The sequence below is a fragment of the Microcaecilia unicolor genome, chromosome 7 (assembly GCF_901765095.1).
Source record: "Microcaecilia unicolor chromosome 7, aMicUni1.1, whole genome shotgun sequence".
Lineage (NCBI taxonomy): Eukaryota > Metazoa > Chordata > Amphibia > Gymnophiona > Siphonopidae > Microcaecilia > Microcaecilia unicolor.
The window spans coordinates 279159406-279184766 of NC_044037.1; the positions used below are offsets into that span (position 1 = coordinate 279159406).

The 25361-nt window shown below is 42.5% G+C and overlaps 1 protein-coding gene across 1 annotated transcript in view; it reads left to right on the forward strand.

The window, feature by feature from the left end:
- The window catches only part of ITGB5 (integrin subunit beta 5), a 210964-nt gene that overhangs the window by 73274 nt on the left and 112329 nt on the right, over positions 1-25361 (forward strand). The window contains exon 5 of the mRNA XM_030209136.1: positions 5083-5251. Coding sequence (XP_030064996.1) covers positions 5083-5251 — 169 coding nt within the window. The remainder of the gene's footprint in view (positions 1-5082; positions 5252-25361) is intronic.

A 25361-nucleotide genomic window follows, 5' to 3' on the forward strand; every position in this document is an offset into this window, starting at 1 on the left:
AGGTATGGTACAGAATTTGTTTAATATTTCATATTAAGATTCCTTTGTCTTAGAAACATATTATTCTAGGATCTAGGTGCCTTTCTGAATTCATATAGGATAGTTCCAAAAGATTATTTGATATACTTATGGCAGTTACCTTATCAAGCATAATCCATCATTAGAAAAATCACAACCTTGTCTGTTTAGAATTCTTGTGGTCCAGTATCTGCAATATCTTCAAATTTGAAAGCGTATTGGCAGAGCGTCGTGATAATATTTCTAGGTTTAACAAAATCTGGGACCCTATAGTAAAATTCTGCAATAATCTTAAACTTGATTGAAAGATTTTCCTTTTAAATATGTTTGGTTTATACTGCAATGTTTTATACTGGATCCACTCATGCTGCATCTATATTTATGTATTTACAATTAATAATTAATAATACCTGCGTGATATCTGCCATACATGGTGTTATATTAGGTAATGTTTCATTTTGTTCTGTATTGATTTGTTATCTGTTATTGTATTATAAAACACAATATCACAAATATCACAAAGACACTGAACAAAATCAGTGTCTCTTAGGAATAAACAGCATTGTCTTGTGTAAGCTACACAGTGTGTGGAAGACCTGAAGAGCCTTCCACAACCAAAAGGATTGTTCTTTACCTAATTAACACCACATTTCTTCCTAGAGCTGTATGTGAACCAATTCGATCCCACATAATACACCAAATATATTATTTGTATTTGGCTGAATAATAGTCTGAAACCAAATATTTATTTTATTTTATTTTATTTATAACATTTATACCCCGCATTTTCCCACCCATTGGCAGGCTCAGTGTGGCTAACATCAGTCCGTATAGACAATCGCCAATCCGGTAAACAGACAAAATATAGTAAGGTGAATAGGAAGTATAGTAATTACAAGGGACGAGGGAAAAGAGGGGAAGGGTAATAGAGTCCATGAGGTCCATAAATTAGTCATGTTCCAGGAATTATGACTAATAAATACACTATAGAAATTTCACATAAGATTCTCCGGTGTTAGGTATGAATTTTGGGCACCTAAATGCAAGGTGGCACATCAATGCCAAGTTACGGTAGTATTCTATATCAGAATCTGTACGCCCAGATGGTATTCTAGAACAGGGATGGGCATTGGGCATCCAGCAGATGACCATTTCATGTAGTTTCCTGTGCCATTTCTGGGAATTTCGATTGTATTCATTTTCATTTGGCCATTTTCCTGCTTTTTCATTCAGCGATTATCTTCTTTGGAAATAGTACACACTATTTCTGGAAGAGGGTGCACTCTTTTTCTGATAGGGTAGGCATGTGTGCACAAGTTTGCACATGGAGCTAACAAAACACACGGAACTGATTGTTCCGTACCCTGGGCATCTTCCAAACAAGCTGTGGACAGTGTACCACACCCCGCTCACCACTCCAACCAGATTCACCACTGCAGTGATGGAAATAGTCCAAATTTTATGAGCTGATATTCCTCCATCTCTGCACCAGGAAACAGTCGCTCTCATTTTATACTTCATTCCCTTGCCATAGAGCTTGGGTAGTGAATTAGATTTCCATGGACCTTTTTTAAGCCTGAAAGAAAGCCACAGCCATTGCCTCCGATTCATCTCGACAGCCAGAGGCTGCCTCCTCACCAGAAAGAAACTACATTTCTGAAATTTCTGCATGGGGTGGCCGACATTCTGTGATGTTCCCAAAGATGGTATTGCTCTTCCTGTCCACAAGCTGCTTGTGAACCCTCTTAAGGAAAGCATTGAGTTTAAAATCTGCACGACCGTACACAAAATCATTCACGCAGATGCCCCACTCTACATGTTAAACCTAGTGGACCTACCACCCAGAAACGCCAAAAGATCAGCCCGCAAATTCCTCAATTTGAACTTCCCCAGCTGTAAAGGAATTAAATATAAGCAGGCATACGCCACTACCTTCTCGTACAGGAGTACACAGTTATGGAATGCACTGCCCACAGCCCTGAAAACCATGGACAATCTAACCAACTTTCGCAAATCCTTGAAGACATATTTCTTCAACAAAGCCTACAAAATGAACCCTTAATGACACTATCACCACCCAACCCACCTAAGAATTAAAACATACCCTACACCACCCTACATAACCTTTCCTTCTCTTATCCCTCTTCCATCTTCTGCTTAATATTGATTGTATCTAGATCCAGTCATGACAATGTCATAACAACACTCTGTAAGCCACATTGAGCCTGCAAATAGGTGGGATAATGTGGGGTACAAATGCAATAAATAATAATAATGTGACTAGTTCATACATGCTTGGTGGTTCCATTATTGGGAAAGATTAGGTAGACCGTGTGGTTTCACAACTGGAAGGGAAAGTAGGTCAAAACCATGGGCTTTGCAATCTTTAGCTCCCATCATGATGTGTGTTAGGGATATGCCTGTGTTGGGTTTTTATTTATTTATTTATTGCATTTGTATCCCACATTTTCCCCACCTATTTGCGGGTTCAGTGTGGCTTACAAAACATTTTCATTAGCATACCTTAAAAAATATGGTGCATGCAAAATTGATTTAATGCATGTAATGTCAATTTGCACATGTTAAAAAGTTCTAACATGCATATTAAGAACATAAGCTTTGCCGTACTGGGACAGACAGAATGTCCATCAATTCCATTATCCTGTTTCCAAACAGATTCCAAAAGAGTAAAAGAGATTTTATGCTGCTTATCCCTATATAGTAGCTTCATTGCATGCTCCCTGATCCTTGCATTTTTGAAAAGAGTAAACAATTGATTCACCTCTACCCATTCCAGTTCACTCAGTATTTTATAGACCTCTATCATATCTCTCCTCAGCTGTCTCTTTACCAAGCTGCTTTAGCCTTTCCTCATAGGGAAGTCATCCCATCCCCTTTATCATTTTTGTTGCCCTTCTCTGTACCTTTTCTAATTCAGCTGTATCGTTTTTGAGATGCAATGAGCAGAATTGCACACAATATTCAAGATGTGGTTGCACCATGGAGTGATACAAAAGCATTATAATACTCTGTTTTGTTCTCCATTTCTTTCCTAATAATGCTTAACATTCTATTTGCCCTCTCAGCTGCCACTGCACACTGAGCAGAGGGTTTTCAACATATCATCAATGATGACTCCTAGATCCTTCTCCTGGACGGAGACTCCTAATGTGGAACCTTACATCAAGTAACTGTAGTTTGGGTTCCTCTTTTCTACATGCATCACTTTGCACTTGTTCACATTAAATGTCATCCGTCATGTGGATGCCCCATCTCCCAGTCTTGTAAGGTCCTCTTGCAATATTCACAATTCTCTTACATAAATTTGTGTCATCCGCAAATTTAATTACCTCACTAGTTATTCCCATCTCTAGATTATTTATAAATATATTAAAAAGCAGCAGTCCCAGCTCAGACCCCCTAGTGAACCCCACTATCTACCCTCCTCCATTGAGAATATTAACCATTTAACCCTGCTTTCAGTTTTCTATGTTTTAACAGTTCTTAATCCACAATAGGACACTGCCAACCAGCTCACCCTTATCCACATACTTATTCACCCCTTCAAAGAAATGTAGCAGATTGGTGAGGCAAGAATTCCTTTGACTAAATCCATATTGGCTTTTGTCTCATTCACGTCTATGTATATGTAGAGTAAATTTGTTCTTTATTATAGTCTTTGCCAGGGGCGTAGCCAAACTTCGGCGGGAGGGGAGTCCAGAGCCTGAGGTAAGGGGGCACATTTTAGCCCCCCCCCCCCCCCGCCATTGCAGACACCCCCCGCCACCACCACCAACAACTTTGACCCCCCCTGCTGACGACCCTCTAGACCCCCCCTCCTGCCGCCAACCCTCCCCTGCCGTCGCCTACCTTTGCTGGCGGGGGACCCCAACCCCTGCCAGCTGAGGTCCTCTTCTTCCTTCATTCTGTTTCTGAGTCTGATCTAGTGATAAAGAATCCGGGTGGTAATGACCTAAGTGCACCAAATGCCACTTGGCGTGCGTCCATTACACGCACCCGAAAATAATTTTTCAGATGCGCATATCGGATGTACGCCAAAAAATGAAATTACCGCAAGAGCCACATGGTAGTCGGGTGGTAACTCCATTTTGGCATGTGTTGGGCGCATGTAGATGCTTACACAGCTTAGTAAAAGGGCCCTAATATGGGCATCTCTAGGATTTAATGTGCGCTAATCATTAACGTACACTAAAAATGCTACTGTGCCTTTGTAAAAGGGAAATGGGACTTGATATACCACCTTTCTGTGGTATTTTGCAACTACATTCAAAGCGGTTTACACTAGTATATTCAGGCACTTATTTTGTACCAGGGGCAATGGAGGGTTAAGTGACTTGCCCAGAGTCACAAGGAGCTGCAGTGGGAATTGAACCCAGTTCCCCAGGATCAAAGTCCACTGCACTAACCACTAGGCTACTCCTCCACTAGCAACATTCCATGTAGAATCTCAAATAGTAGCAACATTCCAGAATCTCAAATAGTAGCAACTGCAACATTCCATGTAGAACCTCAAATAAGGAAAGGGAAATGGGACTTGATATACTGCCTTTCTGAGGTTTTTGCAACTACATCCAAAGCGGTTTACATATATTCAGGTACTTATTTTGTACCAGGGGCAATGGAGGGTTAAGTGACTTGCCCAGAGTCACAAGGAACTGCAGTGGGAATCGAATCCAGTTCCCCAGGATCAAAGTCCACTGCACTAACCACTTGGCTACTCCTCCACTCCTAGACCTAGATAAAAGACCTTGTAAGTAAACTAAACATTGTTTTCCTCTGTACAACTCTAGCAAAAAATAAATAATTAAATGTAGTCCCTCGAGAACCACCGCAATGCAGACTCATTAGGGTGATGGTTTACTTCCCGGTCAGTAGTTTTATCATTTTCGGTGCAGTGTACGTCGTCACTTTACAGATCAGTAGTAGAAGAGGTAACATTCCATAGAGAAGACATGATTCAAGGAGTGAAGGGCTAAGTGTTCACTGAAGATTTCTTTTGCTTCATAATGTTCCAACAAGTACTTTTCAAATCTCTGTTTTTAGGTACAAGTTTTTTCCAAACTGCGTGCCATCCTTTGGATTTCGCCATCTGCTCTCCCTGACAGATAAGGTTGACAGCTTCAACCAGGAAGTCCAGAAGCAAAAGGTGTCCCGGAACAGGGATGCCCCAGAGGGGGGCTTTGATGCAATCCTGCAGGCAGCTGTATGCAAAGTGAGTGTCTCTCTCTGATTTTTTTGGTTGCACATTTTCTCACTTAACACAATTCAGTTTCTGAAGATCTGTAGGGTATTTCGTTCTGCAGCCACACTTATGTCGGCAAGTATCCTGCCTGATTGAAAAGTTATTTATAAAGGTGGTCGAGAATCAATCTGGAATCATTCTGAGATAGAATAAATGCAATATATTTAGCCTTAGGATGCTTTGAGGTAACATAGTAAAATAGCCTGAGGTCGATAAAAGCAACTTTATTCAGCACCACACAAGTGTATGACCCGACACGGGGCTGTGTTTCGACGGAAATAACTATCTGCTTCAGGGGTCTGACGCTGTATAGAAAATACATATATGTATCATACATTACAACAATAAAAAAAACAATAAGAACAACCAATTGATTTTAACATTCAAAAATAAAACAAAAAACGCAGAAGACCAAATACGACAAAACAGTAGAAATAAATAAAACAGTATTAAATATATAAACAATGATTTAAAAAAATGATAAAAGAGACTGTATCAAAAAAATATGGGTGCAGAATATTAGAATTGGTGATCAAAAAGCCTGGAGAAACATCAGAAAAGAACCTCGTGGTGCTGAATAAAGTTGCTTTTATCAACCTCAGGCTGTGAAGAATTTTTAGTCCACCCCTACTTCCTGGATTTCATCTTTGTATTGTTAATAATTTCTGGTTTTAAAAGAGAAAAAAATGAAATCAGGTGTATTATTTCCACTAACACTGGACAATAAGTATGTTTCCAATGAAATAAATTGACTATACACCGTTTTGGGTTTGAAGAAGTCAACCAGATGATCAATGTGGAATAATGGGGATAATCAGGTTAATACCACGTTTTCTTTGTTTACTGTTGTTTAATCGATCTCCTTGTCTTGTTTCACTCTCCCTATTTTGTGGTCTAAGGAAGAGTTTATAATTACCTGATTGAAATAATTCTTGTATTATTTTGTCTGTATTTCTGGCAGGTTATTTTAGTGCTTGTAAAAGTTGATATAAATAAAATAAAAAAATAAAAATAATTAAAAAAAAAGAAAGTAGCATCTCTAAATGATATCTTTTGAGTAGATTGAGTCATTTGCTTTCAACAATGGGTTTTGTGGCTTAGATTACTGTAATATTGTGTATCTATGGCTACCTACAGCTTGTATTCATTTGCTGCAAATTGTGCAGAGTTCAGCGGTGCGCCTTGCTTTCGGTTTATTGAAATACGATCTTGTTTCAGCTCATCTAAAGTGGTTGGGATGGTTACCGGTAGCATTTAGGCTAAAATGTAAATTCTTAATGCTGGTTCATCATGTTTTGTTTCATGTCACTACTATGTACTTGAAGAGCGCTATTCAGTGTTACGTTCCACAAAGACATTTGCAATCAATGAATGCTGGAAATTTAATAGTACCTGCTATGAATCAATTCCATCTAGATATGATAAGGAGAGGGTCCTTTTCCATTGCTGGGCCTTTTGAATGGAATCGTTTGCCAGCTGGACTGAAGCATGAGACCATAGGAGCCAACTTTTCAAAATTATTAGAGGTGCTAAACCCAGTGGAAATTTCCCCTCCTTGGACAGTCAATGAGTTTGCTCAATATTGGGGATTCTCAAGCACCCACAGCACCCAAAGAGCTGGCTTCTATGCATGAGACCCATTTACTGACATTTAATCGAAAATTTGAAGAGACATTTGTTGTGCCTGGCTTTTTATGCTTATGCTAACTAAGTATAAGGCTGATTTTTTGAAGTTTTTGATCATCTGTTTATGAATATTGATGTTAGTTTAGGTTCTGTTTAATTTTGTTTGGCATGTTTTATGAATTTTTTATGAGTGTATATTGTACCTCACTCTGGATAGGGGAGGGTTATAAATAGGCAAAGTTTTGAACTTTAAATAATGATGGTTCTGCGTGGATGTCAGTAGGAAAGGATTTTCATAAGTACAGTGATACCTCAGTTTTCGTCGATAATCCGTCCGAAAACAAAATCCGAAACCGACGAAAACCGAGGCAATTATTTCCATATGAATCAATGTAAATCCAATTAATTCGTTCTAGATACTCCAAAATACATACCAAAAACACATTTTATAGAGAATAAATATATTGTTTAATACTTAAAACAATAAGAAATTAATATAAAATGAATATAAAAGACTTATGTAAAGAAAAAATGAACATTTAACATGGCACTCACCTCCAAACCCATGGACTTCCCCAAATCGACAGTTGACTGCACCACATGTGTAGGGTCATCAGGGGAAGGCTCAAACCCTTCAAAATCTCTCTCATGAATGGTAAACCACTTTACAATCACCACTAGCATTACCACACAACAAAAGAGTTAGCCTATCTTTCATAGGCTTATGTCCTGGCAGTGCCTTTTCCTCCTGTGTAATGAACGTCCTCTTTGGCATTTTCTTCCAAAAGAGGCTAGTTTCATCACAGTTGAAGACTTGTTGGGGGATGAATCCTTCAGCCTATACTTAATCTTTGAATTCAGACACAAAGTTTTCGGCCTCAGTCTTGTCCGAACTCGCACCTTCGCCGTGCCTAGTAACACTGTGTATTAGCACTCGCAATCAATAAAAAAAAAGCACAAAAACACTGATAAGCAATTGAATTGTTTGGCTAGACGTGCGGGGTGATGCTCACACAAAGAGAAACAACGCCACACTGAGCAGGAGAACGCATGGGTCGCCCTTTGTTTTCGCAAAATTAACAGCGAGGTCATGTGGGCACGACTATGAAATCCGAGACAACTTTTTTGCAGAAAAAAATCGATGAAAACCGAAACCGACAATAACCGAAGTCAACGAAAACCAAGGTATTACGGTATAGACCTAAGTAGCCTGTCCTGAGAAATATCAAGCCACAGGCATGAAGGAGGAGGAAGAGCAAGTAGTAAATGCATATTATGTGGCAGGCACAGTTTGTTTTCTCAGATTTGATCCGCTCCAGAAGGTGATGGCTCAGTATCTATATATATAAAACTCACCCTCAACGTTCTATTGTCGGATGTCGTCACTGAAGCCAAGGTTCGTAAGTTCGAAGCTCTGAAGCCAAGAAGCTCACAGCCTCGGGGCCCCGCCCTCGCGTCAAACGTTATGACGTTGAGGGCGGAGGCGGAGCAATTCACTCACATCGACGACGGCCAGGGCGCCGCAATGGGCCACCCACTGACGACGAAGGTGCGTTGGGTGGGGGGGGCCACAGTCACACATCGACGGCGGCCACGGCGGCGCAATGCCGTCACTAACAACCAAGGTGCGTTCGGTGGGGGGGGGGGGCACAGGAAAGCCTTGCTAGCGCCCGTTTCATTGGCTCCAGAAACGGGCCTTTTTTTACTAGTACATAAATAAAAATGTGATGCAAACAATGATGGAATAATATTCAGCTGGGGGTGATCAGTGTCTTTCTGACGGCCACCAGTGTTAAACCCCAAAATTCAGTGCCAGGCCATGTCCAGGCAACACATTGAATTTCCAGGTATAGAGAGCTGGCTAACATTGACCAAGCTGTGGCAAAAGGGGGCCTGCGCTGTCCTTTTACAGCTGCAGGAAATGGCCGTGCGGCTCATAAAGCACTTGCCACGTGACCATTTCATGGGGGGGGGGGGCCCTTACCGCACCCATGGAGGTGGCGGTAAGGGCTCCCACGCTAACCTGGAGGTAACCGGGCAGCACGCAGTACTGCCGGATTACTGCTGGGTACACTGCGGCGCTACAAAAATAAATATTATTATTATTTGTTACATTTGTATCCCACATTTTCCCCCATATTTGCAGGCTCAATGTGGCTTACATAACACCGTGAAGGCATTCGCCAAGTCCGGTACAGGATAAGTACAAAATGTTGTAGTGGGATAGGGAAGATAAGATTCAATCAAGTTGGGTTTGAGGTAGAAGGGTTTGTCAATGTTCAATACAATCTTTGATAGTGAAGTGTTGAAGGGTTGAGTCATTTCAGTTGGGTCAGTCGGATATGCCTTTCCGAATAGGTGAGTCTTTAATAATTTTCTGAATTTTAGGTGATCGTAAGTTGTTTTCACCACTTGTGGCAGTGCGTTCCACAGGCGTGTGCTTATGTAAGAGAAGTTGGACGCATGGGTTGTCTTGTATTTTAGTCCTTTGCAATTTGGGTAATGGAGATTCAGGTAAGACCGTGATGAATTGGTATATATTTTTGTAGCGCCGGATATGATGCCACGCTAGGGGTGGGAAGTACTGTCGGGCTGCTGTGGTAGCCTGGCGGTACTTCCTGTTTAGCGAGTGGTAAGCCCGCATTGGGCTTACTGTCACTTAGTAAAAGGGACCCTCAGTGAGAAATTTGGCAACTGGACCGGCAATGAAGGACTGCATAAAGATAGGACTGACTTTGATTCAGTCCTGTTGATGCTGTTTTCTTAACTGGTTAAGTTCCAAATATTGGCACTTAACCAGCTAAGTGCCGACACCACCCCTGTTATGCCCCCAAAATATCCGGTTTCGGCTTGAGCACTAACTGGACATTTTTAGCGACACTATCCGGTTAGTTGCTGCTGAAAATGTCCAGTTAGCCCCGGATCGGCAATTTAAATGGCCAGCAGCTTTGTTTTTATCTATTGCCAGGTCAAGGGTTTTGTAATTAATTATGTGGTGTAGGTTATTTTATGTGTATGTGATCCTCTATGTTTATAGCACCTATTATGAGCCTTTTCTTTCTTTCTTTCTTTCTTTCTGTCTGTCTTTCTTTCTTTCTTTCTTTCTTTTTCTTTCTTTGTTACATTTGTATCCCACATTTTCCCACCTATTTGCAGGCTCAATGTGGCTTACATAGTACCGTAGAGGCGATCGCCAATACCGGTTTGAACAAATACAAAATGAGGTTGTGGTAAAGTTACTATGAGGCTCATTTTCAAAGCACTTAGCCTTCCAAAGTTCCATAGAAACCTATGGAACTTAGCCTCCCAAAGTGCTTTGAAAATATGCCTCTATGTGAGTCATAAGGAGGAAGAGTTAATGTCCAGTATGAGCTTTGGTTTTGTTGTGCTGCTGGGTTAAGGCATTTAAGTTGGATTGTTGGGGTATGACTTTTTGAACAAGGTAGTTTTTAGTAGTTTCCGGAAGTTCAGGTGGTCAAATGTTGTTCTCACGGCGTTTGGTATTGCGTTCCATAGTTGTGTGCTTATATAGGAAAAGCTGGATGCATAGGTTGATTTGTACTTGAGACCTTTGCTGCTTGGGTGATGGATATTTAGGTATGTTCATGTTGATCTTGATGTGTTTCTGGTTGGTAGGTTTATAAGGTCTGTCATGTATCCCGGGGCTTCTCCGTTGATGATTTTATGAAACCAGGGTGCAGATTTTGAACGCAATACGTTCTTTGATTTGGAGCCAGTGTAGTTTTTCTCGTAGGGGTTTGGCGCTTTTGAATCTCGTTTTTTCCAAATATAAGCCTGGTTGCTGTGTTTTGAGCAGTTTGAAGTTTCTTTATCATTTGTTCTTTGCATCCCGCATAGATTCCATTGCAGTAGTCCAGGTGGCTTAGCACCATAGATTGTACCAAGTTGCGAAATATTTCCCTCGGGGGAAAAAAGGTTTCACTCGTTTGAGTTAAAGAAAAGTATGATCCTACTTAGATTATGACCCACTAGGGGCCTGTATACAATATGTTAACCGCTTTGGTTGTACCATAGAAAGGCAGTATATCAGATCCCTTCCCCTTTTCTTTATAGAATACCAGCACATGGCAGAAAATGTGCCTATGTTTTAATGTGACCACTTTTATCAGTCCTAGACAGTATTCTATAAGATATCACTTATTTATTTATTTATTTATTTATTGCATTTGTATCCCACATTTCCCACCTTTTTGCAGGCTCAATGTGGCTTACAATACATCATGAGTGGTGGAAATATATTAGAAAATACATATTTAGTGTTATAGGAGGATCTTGGTCAACATGATAATGATAAAACATGATAGTAATATAACAAGCAGATACTGTAAGATAGTCCTGAATATATGTGGAGGAGTTGTGTGTATTCACATTGGTTGGTCTTTGTGGTATGCCTTGTTAAAGAGATGGGTCTTCAGTAGTTTGCGGAAGTTCGTTAGTTCGTAGATCGTTTTTAAGTTGCGCGGCAGTGCGTTTCATAACTGTGTGCTCAAGTAGGTAAAGTTTGACACGTGCATTAGTTTATATTTTAGACCTTTTCAAGTTTAAAGTTTATTCGTAATTTACTATCCTACCCATCAGACAAGTCATCTGAGCAGCTTACATGCATTCCTCTGCTTAAAACTAGGGGGCTCCTTATTCAATTATTCCCTTTATTTTTTTACTGTGTGTTTTTTCATGTAAGGTTATGTTTTAACGATGGCAACGCTTATGATACATATGCTGGGGTCTAGGACAGAAATTTGGAAAAGGGCCCCAAGCCCCATCAGCAGGCTGCCTGTTTCTCTTTCAGCTTTGGGCAGGTGTGGGGGCCAGGGCCAATAGCACTGGCCTCCACTCATGGTGCAATAATGTTTGTTTCATTGGTTTGTGCTTTTAGTCTGCTCGGTTTCACTCTGACTAATGTTTTGGAAGAGCAAGTACGGCAATGGAAATAAAAGAAAATTGTTCTCATATGCTGGCTGAGACCTCATCTGCCTCGGTAATCAACTATTTACTGATGCTGCAACGCAGTGGTAACAGTGCAGTTTCTTCGTGATCCCAGTGAAGCATCTTTTCCTGGAACAATAGGACAGATGTTGCCTGCAGCCCTTGGCAGTAGGTTCTGAGCTTGGTCTGTGAGTCTGGCAGATTCCATGGCATGTCTGGTAAAAGCTTGGTTTTGATTCAGGCTGGTTCTGTGGTGGCATCCGAAAAGCGGTTTCCTTTTATATGGCCAGTTGATGAGCGATGACATGTCTCCTTTCAGTGAAGAACCTGGCCATTCTAGCTGAACTCTTGGGCTAATTAAGGGCAGCGAGTTTCGGAGCTTAATTATTCTTTGAGTGAAAAAATATTTCCTCCTATTTGTTTTAAAAGTATTTCCATGTCATTTCATTGAGTGTCCCCTGGTCTTTTTACTTTTTGAAAGAGTGAAAAATCGATTCACTTCTAACCGCTCTTCACCTCTCTGGATTTTAAAGACCTCAATCATATCCCCCTTCAGCTGCCTCTTTTCCAGGCTGAAGAGCCCTAACCTCTTTAGCCTTTCCTCATATAGGAGGAGTTCCATCCCCTTTATCATTCACTTTTGCTCAAAATGCCCATTAGTACTTGATATTTTTAATCAATGTCATCCAAACATTCTTGGCGTTACTGAAATATAGTCATGGAGGAGGAGAGAGTTGATGTGGTGTGCCGCTGCTGAGGCCCACCTGTAGCTATGCCACTGCTCAGTATAACTAGAAAATAAATTCACCAAATATACGAAAAAAATTTGTTATAAACATTCAACAAAATTCAAAAAATGATGACGTGCTCAGAAATATTGTATAGCCAGTATGATAGCCAAGTAAGTGTTCTATCTGGCTGCTAGTCAATTAATACTTGAGTGGTAAGTGGGGAGAGTTCTGTGTGTGAAACAATTTTTTTTCAAAGCTTATGCAAAACACACACACAGGCAGGCTGCAATGAATACATGTCCTTCGTGCCTAGGAAAAAAGAGGAAAGCATTAGATAACTTAAATATATTCCTCTTTCCTGTGTGCCAGTGGGACTGGAAGGAAGCCACACAAATCTATTTTACTGTGAGTGATCAAACAGCCACAGAGACTTAGACAGGGTTATATAAAAAGAAGTCCTGGGATCACTGCTTGGCGCTGTGCCACGTCTTCTATACAACAGTTTCTGAGAGATTATTGTCTTTACAGGATGTTCTTGTGTGGTTCAAAACCACCGTTACTATTACTCAGTCTTGTGGTGTGATTTGAGTTGCGTGCACAAGTCTGTACATATTCTGATTTGCCCGTGCAACTCAATTGGTTTAACAAGCCAGTCAGCGCCGATAATTGGCACGAATTAGAATTTATGTGCACTACTCGCTAAGTGCAGTTTACAAATTAGTCCGCGTAAATTCTACCGTGCAGATCTCAAAAGGGGTGTGGCCATGGGAGGAGCATGGGCGGGTCATGGGCGGGTCGTGGGCGTTCCTAAAATGTACTCGCAGTGTTATAGAATAGCCAGTTCCGCACCTAAAGTTAGTCATGGGCATTTACACCTGCTTTTCAGTGGCGTAACTGACAGCACCTAAATTTTAATCAAGTGGATGGTGCTACGCGTATTCTATAAACTGCACCTAACTGTGGAGACACGGTTTATAGAATAAATGAAGGCATAATTTCCATCCGTGACAGTTCTGTTCGGCGCCAAATATAGAATCTGGCCCATTTTTTCGTTAGAAAATAGATAGAAGGGGAGATAGTGGGAAAATGTCCATGGACTCCAGAGACGAAAAGAACAATCTTAAAGCTTGAGAAGGTTTATTGATCAAAGACTCGACACAGTACTGTGTTTTGGCCAAAGGCCTGCCTCAGGAGTCTTTTTTTTATAACAAATCAATGTATGACCACCTAAACTTCCGGAAATCACTAAAAACCAACCTGTTCAAAAAGGCATACCCTACCGACCCAACTTAAGTGCCTAAGCCCTGCAACACAACGAAACCAAAGTTTGTAATGGACACTGCATACAGTAACTCTTCCTCTCTACAATTCCCCAGTGTGTCTATAACACATTAACCTTATTCGACCACAACATCACTTTGTATTTGTTTGTCTACCGCAGGGGCGTAGCTACGGGTGCGCCTGGATGGGCCCAGGCCCACCCAATTTAGCCTTAGGCCCGCCCGGCCGCCCACCCACCCCGAGTCCATCCGTATCTTCGAATCCTCGTCCGCAGCGATGAACTGGCGGGCGGGGCGCCAGTTCGCCGCTCTCCAGTAGTAAAAGCAGAAAGCCGGCAGGTTCGAGTCCGTCCTTCGCTTCCCTGCCCTCTCTGCGTCCCGCCTTCCTCTGATGTCATTTCCTTTTGGGCAGGACGCAGAGAGGGCAGGGAAGCGAAGGACGGACTTGAACCTGCCGGCTTGTAGATTTTACTACTGGAGAGTAGCGCCCCGCCCGCCAGTTCACCGCTGCAACCTCGGGAGTGTAGTGCAAGTGAGCCAGCCTATCAAGTCCACTGTAAGGAAGCCTTCCCTCTGCTGCGTCTTCCCCCCCCCCCCAAATATGATGTAATTTCTTGGGAGATCCTGTGTATTTAAAAGTTTGAAGTGCTCCCAATGCTTCATGGGGGTGGGGGTGGAAAGAGGGAAACTTGTTGGGCATGGGAGTGGAATGGAGGGGAGGGTGAAAAGGAGAGATGCTGCTTGGGGGTGGGTTTAGGAGAGAGGGAAAATTGTTAGGCAGGGGGGGCTGGAGAGAGGGAAACTTGTTGGAAATGGGGGCTGGAGATAGGGAAGCTTATTGGGCATGGAAGTGGAGGGGAGGAAGAAAATGAGAGATGCTGCATGGGGGTGTGTAGGAAACAGGGAAAATTGTTGGGCATGGGAGTGGAGGGGAAGGAGAGATGCTGCACAGGGAGTGAAGGAGAGAGGGAAAATTGTTGGACCTGGGAGGTAAGGGAGAGATGCTGCATGGGCAGGTAGAAGAGAGGGATCATTATTGGACATGGGGGGGGGGGGAGAGAGGGAGAGATGCTGCAAGGAGTGGGGAGAGAGTGGGATAATTGTTGAATGTAGGGTGGGGAGGACAGGAGAGATGCTGCACAGGAGGGGTGAAGGATAAGGGAAGAAGAAATGTTGGACTGGGAAGGGAGGGAGAGATGCTGCACAAGGGAAAGAGGGATGAAGGAGAAATATTGGACATGGTAGTGGAGGGGAGGAAGAGATGGAGAGATGCTGCATGGGGGGAGAGATGTTAGACTTAGGATGCAAGGGTAAGAGAGAGAGAAATAGAGAAAGAAAGAGAGCGAGAGATGGTGGTCAATGGAAAAGAGGGAAAAAGAAAAAGAGGGAACAATGTAGAACATGAGGGTGGAGGAGAGGAAAGGAGAGATGCTGCACGGAAGGGGAGAAGAAGGAGGGAGATGTTGGATCCAGGGGTAGAAAGGAGTGAGGGAGAAATGCTGGAATATGGGTGGGAGGGAAGAGAGGGAAAATGCTGGCTCCCAGATGAGGGGACAAGAGGAAAGAGAGAAGGAACAGGAAGATGCTGGGAGGGGGTAGAGGGTGGGGGGAAGAGAAAGAGGATGCAGATACTGGGCTAAAAGGGTTGGAAGGAGGGAGACACTGGGATAGTGGTACCATGTGAGAGAGGCCAAGGGGGTGGTAAAGAAATTAATGAGAGGAGGATAGTGATTACAGGGAGTAGAAATATGATAACAGAGAGTAGGTTGAAGATGGAAGGGAATGGAAGGTTGGGGAAGGAGTGAGATGAGGAATAGGAGAGCTAGTGGGTGAAAGAAGGAGATGGAAATCTGATAAGTGTCTGAAAAGTAAAAAGAAGGAAAAGGGTTAGAAAGAGGGTAAAATCTGAGTGGACAAAGAGCAGGAAAGAAAAAAATGTGAAATATCAATATGTCAAAGGCAAGTGTAGTGATGGGATGAGAGTGGAGAAAAGACAAATGAACAGCAGCTGCTTGAAGGAGAATGAACAGAAAGACAGGAAAGTGGAAAAGAGAAACTGAAACCAACATGATGGGAAAAAAATTACCAGACAACAAAGGTAGAAAAGGCATTTATTTTTAATTTACTAACTAAAGTATGTTAGCTTGAGAAATATGCATAGCGGATGTCATTCTATTATGTTCAATAGAAAAAGACATACATTTCTATTTTTATTTCTCCACTGTTGCAGTACATGGCAAGGTTCCTAGTTCAGTTTTTGTCAATATATTTTTATTTCTAATTTGTGATCCCTTGTTCTGTATTTGGTGAGATTCTGTCTGTGTGATTGTAATGGTAGGTGGTAAGATTGGAGGGGAGGCAGTGAAGAGAGAAAATTGTGTGTGTGGGGGGGGGGGGGGGGGGGAGGGGAGGGGGAAGGGCTTCTTTATTTTCTGTACTGGGCCCTAGCATGTCTAACACTAGTCCTGTCCCTTGCAGTAGCTGGTGGGGATCCCCAAGCTCCATCAGCTGAGGACCTCTGAAGGCAGCCAAAACTCCCTTCTACTAAGCTTGGCAGACCGTGGCAGCATCCTTGAGCCACTAACAAGCATGTGGGGAGTGCCGGCATCAATGCTTCTGCTGCCTGCTAATCTTGGTGAAAAGGAGTTCTGGCCATTTTCGCAGGAAGTCTTCAGCTGACAGAGCTTGAGGATCCTCATGCGCCAAAATATATTTTGAGTTGGGAGGTGCCAGGGGAAAGGTGGAGAGTGGGAAGAGGAAGGGGGCGGAGACAGAAAAATGTTGTGTCCACCTACTTTGGGCTCAGGCCCACCCAAAATTGGCTGTCTGGCTACGCCACTGGTCTACCGGAGATGGCGAACGCCTTTACGGTACTATGTAAGCCACATTGAACCTGCAAATAAGTGGGAAAATGTGGGATACAAATGTAACAAATAAATAAATAAATGGATCTCACAAATCTCCAGACTATAATTCAATGGATTGGTCTTGAAAAAGACCTTTGAAGCAACAATGCGCGTCTTCAAATCTGACTGTAAAAATGTCAGGTTTTTAAAATTAAAGTTGTTCTAGACATTATTCTAGAATGCTGTGCCACTTATACAATGTCATACAGAGGAACTCGATTGTATAAATACATATAACAGTGAACAGTAAGCTTGACCTACTTTCAACCCTGCTCAATCACCTCTCCCCTGGAGTTCCTCCTCATCCCCGGGGAACTCGATTGTATAAATACATATAACAGTGAACAGTAAGCTTGACCTACTTTCAACCCTGCTCAATCACCTCTCCCCTGGAGTTCCTCCTCATCCCCTTTTCCCAACCCCCTACTCCCCCTATGACCCAATCTTGAAAAGGTCATAAAACTAGCAGTGGGAGGTATTGCCCGCCAGCGCCGGGACTAATATTTCAGTATACACGGTATAACAATTTAGGAGAGTCCACCAATATTATCAGTAGATTGTCCGCTCCATCCCTCCATTGTATCATTATCCATAAAGAAACAGCTTATGTAGAAGAATCACAGTAATTACCTATGGAGCAGTAAGAAAATATAGTCACAAAGGATAAAAAAAACTAAGCAACAATAAAAGGCAGAAAAATCACCAAACATATTTCTTGATAATCCTGTACAGATTAATAATCAACATCTATCTGTACTGCATCGGTACTTTCTGTATGTCTCCCGTGGGGCCTTCCTGCCGGTGTTGAGAGAGTCACTGAAGTCATTTGCCCCTTATCCCATGCTGCCACCCCAGAGTTTGTTGTGAATTAAGGCGCTTAACTAGTATGTTGTTCATCTTCTCCCAGAGCCGGTGGTGGGAGGCGGGACTGCTGGTTGGGAGGCGGGGATAGTGCTGGGCAGACTTATACGGTCTGTGCCCTGAAAAAGACAGATACAAATCAAGGGGCTGGTGGTTGGGAGGCGGGGTTAGTGCTGGGCAGACTTATACGGTCTGGGCCCTGAAAAGGACAGGTACAAATCAAGGTAAGGTATACACAAAAAGTAGCACATATGAGTTTATCTTATTGGGCAGACTGGATGGACCGTGCAGGTCTTTTTCTGCCGTCATCTACTATGTTACTATGTTACTATATGTTAAGATGTCAGCCACTTACAATTGCTGAAGGATTTTCCTGGATCCTTCCAGGGTTTGGAAAAAAGAAGCATTGGATCTAAAAAAAAAAAAAAGCCCAAAAAACTCCAAAGATGTGCAAAATGTACAATATGTTCAATTTATTCACCACGAAAAAAATAAATACATAGATAATTAAAAGCCCGACTTTGAAAATTTTGAGCAAGATATGTGCCTTAACTGTAGAACCCATCTTTTATCAGAAATATGGTAAAAGAAGCACATAGCACTATTGAAATGTGTTTGGTAGAATTTTTTTGCTCTCTAATAGGATGGGGGTGGATAGGTGAGAGACCGGGAGATATGCATTTTATGCAATTGTTTTGTATTGCTTTGTAAATTGTATTGCTCTGTCACCTTCCTGTCTCCCTGACTCTCACCTAGCCACCCCCATCCTGTTAGACTGTCACTGAAATGCTTTGATGTTTCACTTATATATACTGTCATCTACCAACATTTGCTTATTTCCGATCTGACGAAGAACTGGGCAACCTTCGAAAGCTAATCAAGAAATGTATTAAGTTATGTCCAATAAAAAAGATATCATCTTATTTTCTTTTCCATGTTTTATTTTGTTTTATTTCTATTGATTACCTTTAAAAGTGGACTAACACGGCTACCACGCCTCTCTACTCTAGAATTAGGGGGGAGGTGCATTGCGTTTGGCTGTTGACCTGCGGTATATGTAAAAACCTAACGCTGTTTAGTAAACATGCCCCTCAATTTATTATGGCGACTAAATACCCGAATGCACCCTAACAAATGCACATTCCTAGATTTGATTACTGCAGGCGAAGAAGCCTAGCAGTGGATGAGCGGTGTATTTTATCTTCACTTTCATTCCTTACTGTGCAATGGAAGAACATTTACTGTTCTGTGCTCTACTACATTTATACCCCACCCTGTCCTACCCAAAGTACGTTGGCATGCATATTTGCGCAACCTGGGCATGTGGCATGCAGGCATGTTGTTCTGCGTGTTTTTGCCCTGCAGGGATCTGCCAGGGTTTCACAGCCTCTTAATGTTTCCAGAAAATGTTGTTTACTACTGACAAAGAGTGTGGGCTATTTTAATGTTTCGAAAGTTGTCCCCAGAAATACTTCTGAAGAGCTTTTGGATAGCCTTATTCTCTATTATTTTAAGCAGACATATTTATTTTAGAATTAGTAGAATGCTGTTTCACAGTAGAGAGTGGAATTATTTGGTTTTGGATTACTTACTGCACCGTGCCAAAGGAAGACATTATCTCAGAGTTTATTTTCTATAGCATCATCTTAAAATATATTAATAAATACATTATTATAGATAATGTATTTTAAGATGATGCCATAGGAAAATAAACTCTGAGACACAGTCTTTCTTTGGCACAGTGCAGTAAGTAATCCACACCAAATAATTCCACTTTCTACTGAGCAGAAAATGTTACCCAGATTAGTCAACTAGCTTTGAATAGTTACATTTTTCCATTGCACTATTTATTTTTATGGTTAACTGTATCACATGATTTTCAATAAAAAGGTTACTTTCTCCAAGGGAACATAAACAGTGTATTATGTGGATGAGAGGAACATGCAGGGTGTTCACTTTACAAGAAGACTGAGAATTTTCTTCTTGTCAAAAAAGAAAAAAAAAAAAAAAAAAGGAAAAAAAAAACCAAATTGTAATGTCATCCCTCACATCTTTGAAATTTGGGGGAACACATTATTGATTTACTTTCCAAGTGCAGTAAGGACATGTGGATTTCTATTTTTCTCTCCGCTGTGCTTTTGGTTTGGAGACACTGGCCTTGAAAGAAAGCTGTGATGACCCCCCCCCCCCCCAACAAAAAAAAAATTACTCACCTGCCACATCTATTAAGAGATTGACAAAATATTTACTCTACACTCTGGCCATGTGTGAAGAAACAGTGTGTTTTAAGCCTATAAAAAGTATTAGATATTTTCCTGTTTTAATTATGTCCTGAAGTGTATTTCTCCTATTTGGCCAGCGGGTGGTGTTTCTTTGCTGTAAAGCTATTGTAGGGAACTGTATGTTCTTTTTCATTAACACAAGCAGGAAGCAAGCAAGCAGCAGTATACTTTTAAAACTTGTTGACTGGGCTCTGATTGGCTTGGAGTATGAAAAATTAAGCAGTAGTACTGGTTGTTGCTTCAGTCTTATCCTGGGAGAAAAGAGAGACAGATCTCTTTGCTGAGGCTTGGTGAATTATATTTCATGATCTCCCCAGGTACTTTCTAGTAAGTATGCAAATGTTTAGTTAGTGTTATAATTGCTCCATATTTCAGTTACCTGTTATTGTTTGCTAATTGCACTATTTTGTTCCACTGTTCAATTTTTAAAAGACAATAAACAATATTTAGTTTATTGCCTCTCTGTCTAGACTACTAAAGAATCCTGGTGGTTTGTGTGTTGGGTCTGTGAGTGCTTTCTGGGAACTGTGGGACCACTGGGAGTGTGGCTCCAGTAACCTAGAAATCACTGGGGATAATTGGAGAGCGGGAGACTTGCCCAGAGGCGGTTGTGACCTAGTCTGTGGGAGAAAGGTGCTAGTGTAGAGCACAAGTGGCAGGTGCAGGCTGACCTGAGCTGTGCTGGGGATAGACCCTCTACGTGGCTGCATGGTAACCCCAGGCAGGTGGCTAGGCATTTCGTGACACCATGGTACAATTGTTGCCGATTGGGCAGAGTTATTGGGCTCAGGATTTCACACTGAATAAAAATGATCCAATGAAAATAAAAAAAATAACTAATATAGAGGCATATTTACTAATATGCATAAAGGACTAGATTCAGTAAATCATGCCAAAAAGTCAATGCAGAAAAATTATGCATTGAGCAGAATTTTATCCGCACTTTATAAAATAGCACCCAAGTGCCTAATCCATATCTAACTTAAGTCGCCTGCATTTATACCTGCTGAAAGCAGGTTTAAATGCCGGCGCCTAAATCAGGCGCGGATTGGGCGTGTTCTATAAGAATGCACGAATAGTGTAGTCAACAGGAGACTTCCAGAAAACACATGTGGGAGATGAGGATGTATCAAGCATAAGTTTATTTCATAAAAAGGACTCAACATGACACTGTGTTTTGGCATGTGTGCCTGCCTCAGGAGTCTCAAAATAAAATCACATTTGTAAAAACATAAAATTACAAGGGATAAATAATACATATAACATAAAGACAAAAATACAAGTCATTTCTATTACCATCAACACTTTTATGAGGTCATTTTCCACATTTAAGTTTGTACAGTTTTTTAGCATTAAAAGCTTGTTCTTGTATTTTCTAATAGTCCCCTCCCTTAAATACCTTTGTATCCTATTTATTTATTTATTTATTTATTTGGATTTTGCTCACACCTTTTCAGTGGTAGCTCAAGGTGAGTTACATTCAAGTATACCAGGGGCATATCTGCGTGGGGCCACAGGGGCCTGGGCCCCCGCAGATTTCACCATGGACCCCCCTACCACCGTCAACCCTCCCCCGCTGCCGTTGCTTACCTTTGCTGGTGGGGGACCCCAGCCCCCGTCAGCTGAGGTCCGCTTCCACCTGCCGCTGCCTTTAAAAATATTTCTTCAGCTGGCGTGGGACCCCAACCCACGCCAGCCGACCCAAGGTCTTTAAAGTTCTTCTTCGTCCTCCGTGGCCATGCTGCTGTTGAAAGCTGTTGAATCCAGTTCGGAGTCTGACGTCGCATTATCGGTCTTTTATAGGTTTTTATGGAAATTATATTCATTTTCATTTGCATTCTGTTATGTATTTTAGGGATCCTTTCACCAAGCTGCAAGAAAAAGAGCCCTGCGCCAGCGGCGGGGGCCATTTTTCCCGCGCACCAGAGCCCTTTTTACTACAGCGGGTAAAAAGCCCCCAGACAAACATTGCCATGCGGTAAGAGAGCTCATCGCCTGGCCATGCGGCGGGGAGCTCTTACCGCCACCCGTTGAGGTAGTGGTAACAACCCCTGGTGGTAACCAGGCAGCACATGGTGATGCCCAATTACTGCCGGGTTACTGCTGTGTTACCGCCACGCAAACTATTTCTGGGGTTTTCTTTTTTCCTCGGAAGTGGCGCCTGCTCGGGGCGGAACTACTGCCAGCAGCCACGTTGGGCCAGCAGCAGTCCCGATTTAGCTTTCAGTAAACCCGCATTGGGCTTACTGACACTTTGTAAAAGACCCCCTTAGTCTTTATATTATATTGTACTAGTAAAAAAGGCCCATTTCTGACACAAATGAAATGGGCGCTAGCAAGGTTTTCCTCGGAGTGTGTATGTTTGAGAGAGTGTGTGTGAAAGTGACTCTGTGAGAGAGAGAGAGTGAATGTGCAAGTGTGTGTGTGTGACAGAGAGAGTGTGAGACTGGATGCGAGTGTGTCTGTGAGAGAGAGAGTGTGTGTGTGTGAGAATGAGAGTGTATGCCAGGGGCCCCCCTTCCTCCCTCCCTCCGAGTTCCAGGGTCATCCCCCCTCCCTCTGAGTTCCAGGGTCGTCCCCTCCATCCCTCCGAGTTTCAAGGTTGTCCCCTCCCTCCCTCCCTGCCTCCCTCCGAGTTTCAGGGCCCCTCCTTCCCTCCGAGTTTCAGGGTCCCCCCTCCCTTCCTCCCTCCCGGTTTCAGGGTCCCCCCTCCCTCCCAGTTCCAGGATCATTGTCCCTCCCTCCCTTCCAGTTCCAGGCCCCCTCCCTAAGAATTTTAAAAGTCATCTTCACTTACCTCGTCGGGTCGTGTCTCGTCACTCATTAACCGGGAGGGCGACTAATTCCCGAGGCAGGCAGGCTTGAGCCACTGCGGTAAGTCAGGAGGGCGGCTGTTGAGCGCGTCAGTGGCGTCAGGCAGGCTCGAGCCACTTTTTTTTTTCTTTTGCTGTCAAGCTGTATGGTGGTTCAAATATGCGCGAGCCAGTTTGCGGGGTGGGGGGGGGGGGGAATCAGCTGTGAGGCATGCATGTGTTGTTTTTTTTTTTCTTTTTTCGTGGGTTACATCATAATGGCTACGGTGACATCAGCCTGTGCTACAGAGCCTAGCACACCAACTCCGAAGAAGTCACAAACACAGGCAGCAAGACCCATAGAACGTTAGAGGTGAGAATTATTATATAGGATTATCATTTGTATTTTTATGTTGACTATACTACTCCTTCTGCCCTGACTACTTTTCGTAGTGTTCAACATTCCTCCACTTGGTGATTGATCTATAAGAATGCACATAACTCATAAGAACATCCCCTAAGCACACCCCCCAAAAAATATGCACCCTAGGATTTAAGTGTGGATCATAATAGAACACAATCCATGCGTAAATTCCAATTAAGGCAATAATTGGTTATTAGCAGCCAAATATTGCTGCTGATTGGCTTATTAATCAATTAAGCTGCGTGTTCAGATCAGCAATGCACGTTGATTTGTGCACGCAACTGTAGTCACTATATGTAGAATCCGGGGGGAAATGCACTTTAACGTGTGAATTTGAATACTCTTAGTGGCTGCAGTATTCACTAAGGGGTCCTTTTGCTAAGGTAGTGTCTTATCATTTAGTGCACACTAATCATTAGCGCACGCTAAATCCATTAATTCACCTTAGTAAAAGAAACCCCTGGGCGAGCCAACACTCTGAATTGTGGCACCAGTGGAGCAGAAGGATTTGGGGATTGCTCCTGACCCTCTATGGATCCTGAGGTTTCTTGGGGTAAAGGGGGAGAGGATTCGTGCTTTCAGGAGGGGTAGGGCTTTCACAAGAAGAGGGTCCTTATTATGGTGGTCTGGTAAGCTAGGGCTTCTATTCATAGGTGTTTATAAATCATAAATTTAGGTGCTTATTTTCTCGCTGTAAGGATGTTTTGTGATGTAACTGATAGGTAGCATGCGTACTGTCCCGCACCCTGAATTCAGATCCCACACTGGGATTTCTGTCAGGTAAATGGCCTCTGGCCAACTCAGTCTTTCGTCCGCTTTCAGTCAGTAAATGAGTTCTCGGCCTTAGCCGAGGGAAGGCAATGGCAAAACCGTCACGCAAGTGGAAGCCCCCATAAGTCATTTGACATTGTACTTTCATACAGGGGCCTGCCTTATTTTATTTATTTTCTAGCTGATTAGGGGGTAATCTGGGGGTACAAAAAACATCAGAGTATTATTGATGTTTTTGTGTGACAGATACTGTATTGATGGGTCCTTTTTTCAAGTGGAATCAAATCTGTGTGTTTGTGTCACTTAGGCAGTGTCAGTGCAGATAAGACACAAAACCGGACTGGAGAATACTAGGGAAGGGGTGGGAGAGTATTTATCTAATAAACACCTATTTTAATGTTTATCCAGAGTGTTTACTGATTAAAACCTAAAATCGGGAGCCCCAGAAGTATGATTTGGAGAGAGACTGGGGCTTTCAGGAGGTACTGTGCTGAGGTTGTGGGCCAGGGTAGGAAGCCTGTGATATAGGAAATAGGTGCTTTAACTTCCCACCTTAGTAATTCCCTTATCTCTTATTTGTCCTGTTTGTCTGTCCTAATTAGATTGTAAGCTCTGTCGAGCAGGGACTGTCTCTTCATGTTCAAGTGTACAGCGCTATGTACGTCTAGTAGCACTATAGAAATGATAAGTAGTAGTAGTAATCTTTGGGATTCCAGAACCTTGCTATTGTTTGGGATTCTGGAATCTTGCTACTCTTTGTCCTTATCCCTTATTTGTCCTGTTTGTCTGTCTTGATTAGATTGTAAGCTCTGTCGAGCAGGGACTGTCTCTTCATGTTCAACTGTACAGCACTGCTTACGTCTAGTAGCGCTATAGAAATGATAAGTAGTAGTAGTAGTCTTTGGGATTCCAGAACCTTGCTATTGTTTGGGATTCTGGAATCTTGCTACTCTTTGTCCTTATCCCTTATTTGTCCTGTTTGTCTGTCTTGATTAGATTGTAAGCTCTGTCGAGCAGGGACTGTCTCTTCATGTCCAAGTGTATAACGCTGTGTTTGTCTAGTAGCGCTGTAGAAATTATAATTAGTAGTAGTAGTAGAAGGACTGGCTGTGATGTGTGTGGGAGGGAGGTGCTTTAATCTGGGAAGGGGCCAAAACTCAGGGGCCCTTTTACCCTTTGTGACCCACATTAACATGCTGAGGCTCAGCTGGTGCTTGAGCTGTAGTTAGCTTTCACTCATCAACAGCATTAACCCAACCAGGTTAACATACCAGTGAGCTCATCAGCATGCCTTTGTATGCTAATGAACTTTAGCGCAGGGATCCATGTTAATGCCAATTTCATGAAAAATCAGTATTCACCAACTTGCACTAGTGCTTTTCACGCTGTTTTAATATGTGTTATCGCTCTGCACTAGCACCCACCTAGTTCAGCAAATAGATCTCAGAGTCTCCAGTCTG